Source organism: Haemaphysalis longicornis, unplaced genomic scaffold (genome assembly GCF_048455015.1).
Source record: "Haemaphysalis longicornis isolate Haplotype H1 unplaced genomic scaffold, Haemaphysalis longicornis Haplotype H1 scaffold_2, whole genome shotgun sequence".
Classification (NCBI taxonomy): domain Eukaryota; kingdom Metazoa; phylum Arthropoda; class Arachnida; order Ixodida; family Ixodidae; genus Haemaphysalis; species Haemaphysalis longicornis.
This window is the reverse complement of record NW_027526295.1, coordinates 83586760-83595680: the sequence shown is the minus strand read 5'-3', so window position 1 is coordinate 83595680 and position 8921 is coordinate 83586760. Positions and strand designations below refer to the sequence as shown.

Sequence of the window (8921 nt, the reverse complement as noted above, 5' to 3'; positions counted from 1 at the left end):
TGGGGGGACCACGTCATCGACCTGTCGAGTGTTACGCCCAGGAATCGGTGTGAGTCCACAAAGGGTATCGGGACCCCTGCCGCTGAAAGATGATAGCGGGAGACATCACGCCTGGTGAAGGCTATTACCGCACATTTCCTAGCCGAGATTTCGAGGCCACGTCTCGTCAAAAAGTCCGCTATAGAATTGATGGCTTTTTGAAGGCGAGCTTGTAGAACTCGCCTGTTGCGGCCAGAGCTCCAGATGCAGATATCGTCAGCATAGAGCGATATTTCGACAGTGTGTGGCACGCACTTCTCAATTCCAATGAGGCTGATATTAAAGAGGGTTGGGCTTAAAATGCCGCCCTGTGGCACACCTCGCGTGACATTGTGAGGGGCTGTTTCGCCGTCTTTCGTGGACATAAAGACGGATCTGTCAGACAGATAATCGGATATCCACGCATACATGCGACCTCCGATGCCTACCGTCTCCAATGCAGATCTTATTGCCTCATGTGCCACACAGTCAAAGGCTGCTTTAATGTCAATGAATACTGCTAGAGTGATGCGACACTGGGCTTTCGCACTCTTAACGTCATTGACAAGGGCAAGCACGTTGTCGATGCTGCTGCGGGACTGTCTGAATCCAGTCATCTTGGGGCATACACGTTCCGCTCTGTCAAGTCCCAGTCTAGGCGAGCAAGGACCATCTTCTCCATCAGCTTCCCCACACAGCTCAGGAGTGCAATGGGGCGGTAAGACTCAATTTCCGTAGGGAGTTTGCCGGGTTTGAGCACGGGAACAAGGCGACCGCGCTTCCAGCCCGGTTCGAGGCGGCCCGTTTCCCAGCTGTGGTTGTATGTGCCGAGAAGGAAGCGCTTAGCTTTGTCTCCAAGGTGTGACAAAGCTGCATAGCTTATGCCATCTGGGCCCGGTGCAGAAGCTTTGTTTGCGGAAGACAAGGCAGCAAATAGTTCTGCCATTGTAAATGGCTTGTTCATGACGGTCACACTTGCAGAGGGCGGAGAGACATCGGTCAGTCTGGCAGGTAAGACTGGAGCCGACAAGGCTGTGACCTTGGCGCAGAAATCTTCAGCGACGTCTAGATCACGGCGGTTCTGTCGCAAAGCGATACAGAGGAAAGGATGCAGAGCAGTAGGTGGTGCCCGTAGGCTGCGTACTAAGCTCCAAATTCTCGTAAGAGGTTTTCGGGGCTCTAATTTTGAGCAGAACGACTGCCATTCCCGCTCAGCCAGTTTCTTCATATGTCGCTGTACGTGCCTCTGTGCTCGTCTAGCGGCTTGAATATCTTCAGATGTTCGTGTTTTGCGAGCACGCCTTTCAGCCCAGCGACGCACCGCGCGGAGCCTTTGGTACTCCGCATCGGAAACAGAGAACCTCGAGGGTAGACAGAAAAACTTCATACAGGAGCTTCTCGCCCGTGTCATGGCGTCTATTAGGTCGCTGTACGATTCAAAATTCCATCGAGCTCCTCAATAAGAGCAGAATACAGAGACCAATCCAGACAACGAATTTCTTGATTGAAGGGCCCTCCACAGAGACCATCCAGCAAGATATATGTAGGCAGGTGATCGCTCCCATGTGACTCGATGTCGACGTACCACTGGGCCCTACGTGACAGTCCGAGGGAGACCATGGTGACATCTAGTGGGCTCGATACTGCGCCTCGGCTGAACGTGGGTTCGCCGGTATTAATGACAGCTGAGCCGTTACGGCAAGCCACATCGAAGAGGCGCCTGCCGCTAATTGTGGTCTTAATGCGGCCCCAGGAGGGATGGTGCGCGTTAAAATCTCCAGTTAGCACGTGCGGTGCCGGTGTCGTGCGTACAATGTGCTGGAGCCTATCCACGTTAAATGCAGCATCAGGTGGAATGTATGCCGCTATAAGGGTAAACTGCTGCGCAGAACTTTTAATAGTCGCTGTGACGTACTCGTTTGTGTCGTCTGGAGGCAAGGTATGCTCCATGTACGTCAGGTCGTTCCTGATCGCGAGCAGAACTCTTGAAAGAGCATCACCTGTTCTAGACTGCAAAACAGTGTAGCCAGAGAGCCGAATGTTTGCGCGTAAACGCGTCTCTGATATTGCGATAATTGGAAAGCGGAAAAAGTTGATACTTACCGCATCAGGTCAGGCCAATTATTAGGCGCGCTATGGTTTCTGAAAGTGTCCATGTAATGTCTACGGGAGGCCGGCACAGCTGAACCCTCTTAACTCCCGCTCCCGAGTACCAGTCCTGCTTGCTTGCGTCTGTTAAGCAAGTGGTCTCGCCTGCATGAGGACCTTTGCACATCAAGCAACGTCAAAGGGGGTTAAGAATAAAGCAAGGCTGGGAGGAGGCAGTGAAGGGGTGTCAAATATGGGAAATACGCCGGTTTATCCACGCCAGGTTCCGTCGCATGAAGCGGACCACGTGCACCCGAGCGCCACATCATCGATGTTTTTAATGCATTGCTTCTATGGGGAGTTTGCCGAGACCGCGGTGATCCGTCGTAAGAAGCGGGTCATCGTAGATGGCATTCCATGATTGCACTTTCAGCGCAAGAAAAATGCAAGCACAGACAAGACAGACAAGACACTGCTATCTACCAGAGTATTATGCAAGGTCCGAGTTAACGTGACGAAAACAAACTATATATACAAGCTACACTTTTCCGGAGTTCCACCTCCAAAGTTATCCGAAAAGGTGCATTTGAACATCGGATTGTTTGGAATTTTCAAAGGATGTAAATTTAACCTGAGAAATGCATCCGCTTAACAAAATGCTTCCCCCGTTGAAGAAGAGAGGACGTGTGGGTTGAAGAAATTTTTCGCTTCCGTGGATGACCCAAATATCTTGCCATAAGTGTAATTTAGGCGGTATGTCTGATGAGTTCCCTGCTTCTGGCCTAAAAGGGAACATATCTGTTGAAAATTTTTCTTAACTTTCCAACAAGTCACCAGTGGCTTACAAGCTGCATTTCAGTTCTCTTTCTCTTCTTCTCGATTTTTTTTCTTCGAGAACACCGCTTCCACAGGCATTCACATTAGGTGTATACAACAACAATCCCAAGGAAGGGCTTTGTTGGCAACTTGATGGCTCAATCAACGCGGAGTGCTAACAGCGAACAGAGCACGAGGCACTGGCGAAAAAAAGAAGGTAATGACAATGTGAAGTGGCTGGCGTGCCAGAGAAATGCGGAACAAGGCCTTCTGTTTTCACGATCAGGGCTTTCCTGAATGCTCGCGTGCTTTACACGCCAAGAGAAAGTTTGTGAGGAGTTTTCGTGGGTGTTTCGCCGCGTTTCTTCTCACGCTTTCCGCAGCCGTCACGTGACCAGGAGCTGGAGGAAGGGGAACCGCTGGCCCGGGATTTAAAAGGTAGCGGCAGACAGCGTGGCTCATTGCTCACAGAGCGCTTAGACATCACGAGCACATCTTCGTGGCTAGGGGCGTCTTGTCTGGACACGACTGCTGACAGTTTTCGAGTGAAGGCGTTTCGTCTGTTACAGCAACGCTCCCAAGTCAAGCCAGATGATCCAACAGGTAATATCTAAAGGCTGTAGCCGGAGTCGTTTCCCCCTGCGAAACCGTGTAGGCCAAGCAGCGTATTCTATGCCTAACTACTGCATCTGAGAGAGTAAGGTATAGAAAGCACGGACTCAGATTGCTCTTCATCAATATTCCAAGCCTTGATATGCCAGTTTCTAATATGAGAGGCCTAAATGGCACTCAAAGGAAGAAAATACTTCGAAAGATTCGTCTACGTTTTGGAGGTTTGCAAGCGAAAATGGCTTGAAATCATAAAAAAAAAAAGTTTTCTGGGCTGGTAGAAGTCAATGATTGGCGCAAGAATTCACTCATGTTAAGAATTTTAAATTTACCGTGACGGAATATAGGCATGATTCAAAATAAAAAAAGTATGGTGTTAGAGCCGTACCTTAATTTAAAATTAACATTTAAACTATAATATACGACTTCCAAAACAATACCTTTCTGGGAGCACATTTTAATATTATTGTGTTTAATTAGCGGCTGTTACTCGTAATTTCGATCTGATAATGGAGATTTACTTCTTGATATTTAGGTCGTAGTATGGCGCAATAAATTGTCAAAGCAATAGCCACTCTGATTTACATTCTAGTCATTGAGGTAACGCATATAACGTTTTTGAGATAGGCATGATATGGAAACCTTCGCACTTCTTGTATATTACCTTTTGTGCAGCTTTTTGTACCTTTTTTCTCTCACATTCTTCTTTTGGAAGCTGTTGGCGCGTTTAAAGGTGTTAATTGGAAATTCTTTGGGTGAAATGCTTACACGTTACTTACTATTAGGAAAGATTCCTGAGTGACAGTGTCATCTTTCTCGCAGAGATGCCTCATTTCGAGTGTTCATGACGGGCGGGACCGCATACTAACACTTATAAATATAGTAAGTAGTTTTGCCCAGAGATATTTATTTGAAAGAAGGGTAGATGCTGGTTTTCAACGTGAAAGCTTTACGACAGCGGGTGCAGGTCTGCATTCTTTTATTTTTGAGGTAGGACTGGCGTTCTCAAACAAAAACTAGCGTCCAGCTGTCGCACCGCCAAAAAATCGTAAAGAGTCTTTTCGGTGAGAACAGTAGTTTGTAGCGGTCGCAACGACATCACGTCTCCGTCATATCAATGTTAACCAAATCTGTTTTGTAATATGCCAAATGAACACGAAAATAACCATTAGGCCAGTTTCACAAGGCACAATGAACCGCGAATTTTCCTTGTATAATTGCTTATTTCGGGGAGAGTATAAAGTACCTACAAACAGTACTAAGTTCTTTAGGGCAACCAGTTATGCAATGCCACGTGTAGCCAAAAAGTACAGATCATCACCACTTCTCGGCTAAAGAAGTCTACGGTGTTTCCTTTTCTTGTTCACATTCCTTCCAAATTGTCACTTGAAAATTGCTGAAATAAAGGTGTTCTTAGTGACGAGAACAGTTGAAGACAACAGCAAGTTTTGTCGTCCACTGTTTGGGAATAGCAAGTTTTACTGCGAATGACTAGACAATAACGTGCACACCTACCACAAGTATGCGATGATGACGAAGAAACTTTTAGGAGCCCAAATTCCCGTTAGATTTATATAGCTTCTTTCAGGAGTCAGATGTGCTGCAGAGCATTTAATGTCATGCCTAGGATATATCACTCCACTCGCAGGCAATGTCCGTAGGTTGAACACAACTTGGTCAGCTTAAAACTGCTGCTTACATTTATCCCAATTTTCCTTAACTCGCTGACAAACTGCCCACCATTTGACGCCCTCCACATGGCCATACACTCATACACAACCGTTGCGTCTTGCTCAAATCGGCTAGATGGCCAGATTCATCAATTGTTACATTTACGTAATAATCGCTGTGCAAGAAAGTATTCTTGTATTTTCGAACACTGTGTAATTCATTGCTTCCATTCAAACGCAGGTGGTGCTACTATGCCTGGTGGCTGGTGCGTACTCTCAGGGATACGGCCGTCCCGATCTCAGTGACTTCGATGACTTCGACGTCCCTGAGGCACCCGGAGGCCCCGGCGCTCCACCAACTCCCGGGAGACCAGGCGGTGTTCCTCCGGCCGGTGGCCGTCCAGGAGGTTTCCCGCCAGGCCCTGCACCTCCCGCAGGTGTACCTCCAGGAGGCGTTCGACCTGGCGGCGTGCCACCCGTAGGAGTACGCCCGGGAGGCCGTCCACCTGTTGGCTTCCCGGTTCCAGGCGGTCCTGGTGGTCCTGGCGGTCCCGGTATTCCTGGCGGTCCCGGTGGTCCTGGCGGGCCTGGTATTCCTGGTGGTCCCGGTGGTCCTGGCGTTCCCGGTGGTCCCGGTGGTCCTGGCGGTCCTGGCGGTCCTGGAGGTCCTGGTGGTCCCGGTTTTCCTGGTGTAAGGCCTGGAGGGGCAGCACCAGGAGGAGGTGGAGCAGGAGGAGGAGCTGGTGGTGGCCACTCTGGAGGAGTACCGGGAGAAGTAAGTTCGCGAATTGCTGCAAAAATAGGGATGGAAGCAATTAAATGGTATAAAATTTAGTACCGCAAACCAGATGCCAGCGCTGAGGCATTGCGCAATTCATCAAGTCTCAGAATATTAGTGATAAATAAAATGCACCAGTTCTTTTAAAACATATAACGGGGAGATGTAAAGTGACTAGAAAGGGCATTGCGAAGAGGTTAGCTTGTCTTGAATAGGTGGTCTGTATATGGCCACTCAGGGGTAGTTAGTTTTATAAATAGTCCGCTGTGTATAGAGCTCCAAATTCTTGCCTATATAAACGTATGCGACTAGCTCGTCCAAGGTTGCTTCCGTTTGTTCGGAAACAAAATGCTCAATTTTTGGCCGTCACCGAGGGATTAAGCTAGAAAATTTCTATCGGTTTTGAATATTTACAATTCGGTTATCAGCCATTTCGAGGCGACTTTAATTTCTTGGGTAAACTTCTAATATGCACCTTCACAAGGCTATGTCCAAATCTGTAATGCTCTTTCTAGAGTCCCTGCGAGTATAAAGTTTCAGCTACTACGAAAGTATTCTAAACGTCAATAATATGTCTCTATCTTTAATGTACTTAAATACCGTTATCCAAAGGTTCAACTAAACGCTACATTGTATTGGGCAATTGTAAAATTGGCTGTATTTCACTAATACTCGGCCTGCTCACTCGGCATACGCAGTTTACACTCCAAATACCAAGTCTTGGAGGAAACCTTGTTATTTTATTTGTCAAATCAAAGAGGCCTTGCCGTGCCTCACAAACTCGCGAAGTTCGGCACAAGGTAAATTAAGGCCGATTCATGTAAAGATTCCTCATGAAGTTGAGGCAACATTTAGTCCCATCAGTTCCGGTCTTACAAAGGTGTAAATTTAATCTGTTAGATATAGCAGTATGGCTATAAGTTGCATTAAAAAATTCCGCCCACATATGTAGAGTGCGAAGGGGCCAAAGATTTTCAAAGTAAAATATAATTCAGGAATGTAGTACAAATACTTTGGGGGGGGGGGCACAACTTCGAGGGTATTACTCACCAATCGGTTGCTAGGTTCCTTAAACAACACGAGACTGAAAATCGCTGGGGTCTTCTTAACAGTTCTACGTACGAGTGCATGAACGTTCAGATAGATTGCACCTTAAAATAGGAAGGCTTAAACAGGCAAACAAACTAGGTGAAAACGCATTAAGGAGATCTTACAATAATTGCACCTTCCACATCTGTGGGTTGCTTTCAGCATAGTTTGTGTTGGTGTTAGAGGACCTCCAGCAGAAATTGTGGTTTAGATATTCTTAGGCTTTACTGGGGAGGTTCATTTTAAATTTAAATATTTTGTACACAACGTGATTCATTGCTAGATCCAGGGAACAGTTTAGCCATGCCTGCATATTTTGCAATGTACCTAAGCTTCGTACGAAACCAAACCGAAGTAACCGCTTTGTACCAAAACTAAACCAATTTAACTCTGCCTTTGCCAATCGCAGGCGTGGCCACCGTACAGCTTCGGCTACGACAACACCGACGAGTTCGGCACGCGGATCTTCCACAACGAGCAAGCCGACGAAAACAACGTCAAGACCGGCTCGTACGGCTACATGGACGCAAACGGTCTCTACCGGACTGTGACGTACGTCGCCGACGCCGATGGCTACCGGGCCACGATCGACACCAACGAGCCGGGTACCGCGCCTGGCCAGAGTGCCGACGCCGTGTTCAATGCCAACCCCATTGAGGTTCCCGCCGCAGCCGGCAATGACATACAGCCTCAAAGATATGTGAGCAGCAGGCCAGGAGAATCGGCGGAGATCGACGGGGGAAAGAAGGCCTAGTGCGCGTACGTGGTATAGACTATGCTTAGAAAACAAAACCTCCGGTATGCTTCCTCACTGACAACGACAAGTGTTTTCTCCAGCTATTCCCTACTGATTAGCTGAGATAACCTAATGGTATACGCCACACGAAACGACAACCTAGTACCCTTCAAACCGGTGATTAGTAGCTTCAAGAAGGGTCTTAGTCTTTGGGGTAAAAAGTTGCTCCGTCAATGTGTACAATACCTTATAGCTTGCCCGATTGCTTTAGATAAGATGGCCACAAGGCCCGAATTCAATACGGTCTCTGTACATCACCGGCAATCGGTCGTACATTCCTGCCCTGGCTCCTCGCACGTCCTGTCTACGTTTGCGCGGCATCTACACTTATATGACTGTACCAGTGCTCCTATGTGAAACAATTATGACGCTGGGCAAACCACCTGGCCACAGAGAAGTGAATATAATCGTGGTGCCAATGAAAACAGTACCAGTGAAATTCACATTGTAAATAAATTTGTTTTTGTTGCTGAACACCGTGCTGTATTTCACTAATACTCGGACTGCCCACTTGGCATACGCAGTTTACACTCGAAGTACCAAGTCTTGGAGGAAACGTTGCTATTTTATCCGTCAAATTTTGGACTGTGTTCTGGAACAAAACTGGCTTTCGAACATTTTTTTATATACAACTTTCCCTTATGCACTTATAATTTTCGTATAACAAAAGCTACATATCTAGTTGTGTGTATATATTCATTACAATGTACCGCTTACATGCTGGTAATTGAGTGGTACGTTTCATGTAGCGAAAACGCATGGCTGACACGTACGTTCTTATTAACACCCGACCTGCATTACGCTTGCTCCTTCATGAGCCAGTACAACTTATAGTTATTCTTTCTCACTATTTATCGGTTGTCAATGAGCCACTGCTGGGACGGCCCCTTCACCCCTCCTAAGTTATTTCTCTCAACTGCGCAAGCTGACTTTATTGCTTAGGATATTGCCCAGAGAAACCTCTCGCGCTTTCAAGGCGCCGCGCACAAATTTAGCGTAACATGCCTTCCGGCGATTCACACCGTGCAGAAGCACTTCAAGCCGTCATGACTGCCAT

At 47.3% G+C, this 8921-nt stretch overlaps 1 protein-coding gene across 1 annotated transcript; it reads left to right on the top strand.

Moving 5' to 3' along the window:
- The first annotated feature begins 3390 nt into the window (after nucleotides 1-3390).
- Nucleotides 3391-8268, top strand: LOC144167213 (uncharacterized). Its single transcript, XM_077696554.1, has 3 exons — nucleotides 3391-3525; nucleotides 5443-5976; nucleotides 7478-8268. Exons 1-3 carry the CDS (start codon nucleotides 3514-3516, stop codon nucleotides 7820-7822), a joined length of 891 nt encoding a protein of 296 aa, XP_077552680.1. The 5' UTR covers nucleotides 3391-3513; the 3' UTR covers nucleotides 7823-8268.
- The last annotated feature ends 653 nt before the right edge of the window (nucleotides 8269-8921 follow it).

Excerpts from the sequence above, each read along its gene's own strand:
- LOC144167213 (XM_077696554.1), top strand. Across the intron at positions 5,977-7,477 it reads CTGGAGGAGTACCGGGAGAA|GCGTGGCCACCGTACAGCTT; the intron begins GTAAGTTCGCGA and ends TGCCAATCGCAG.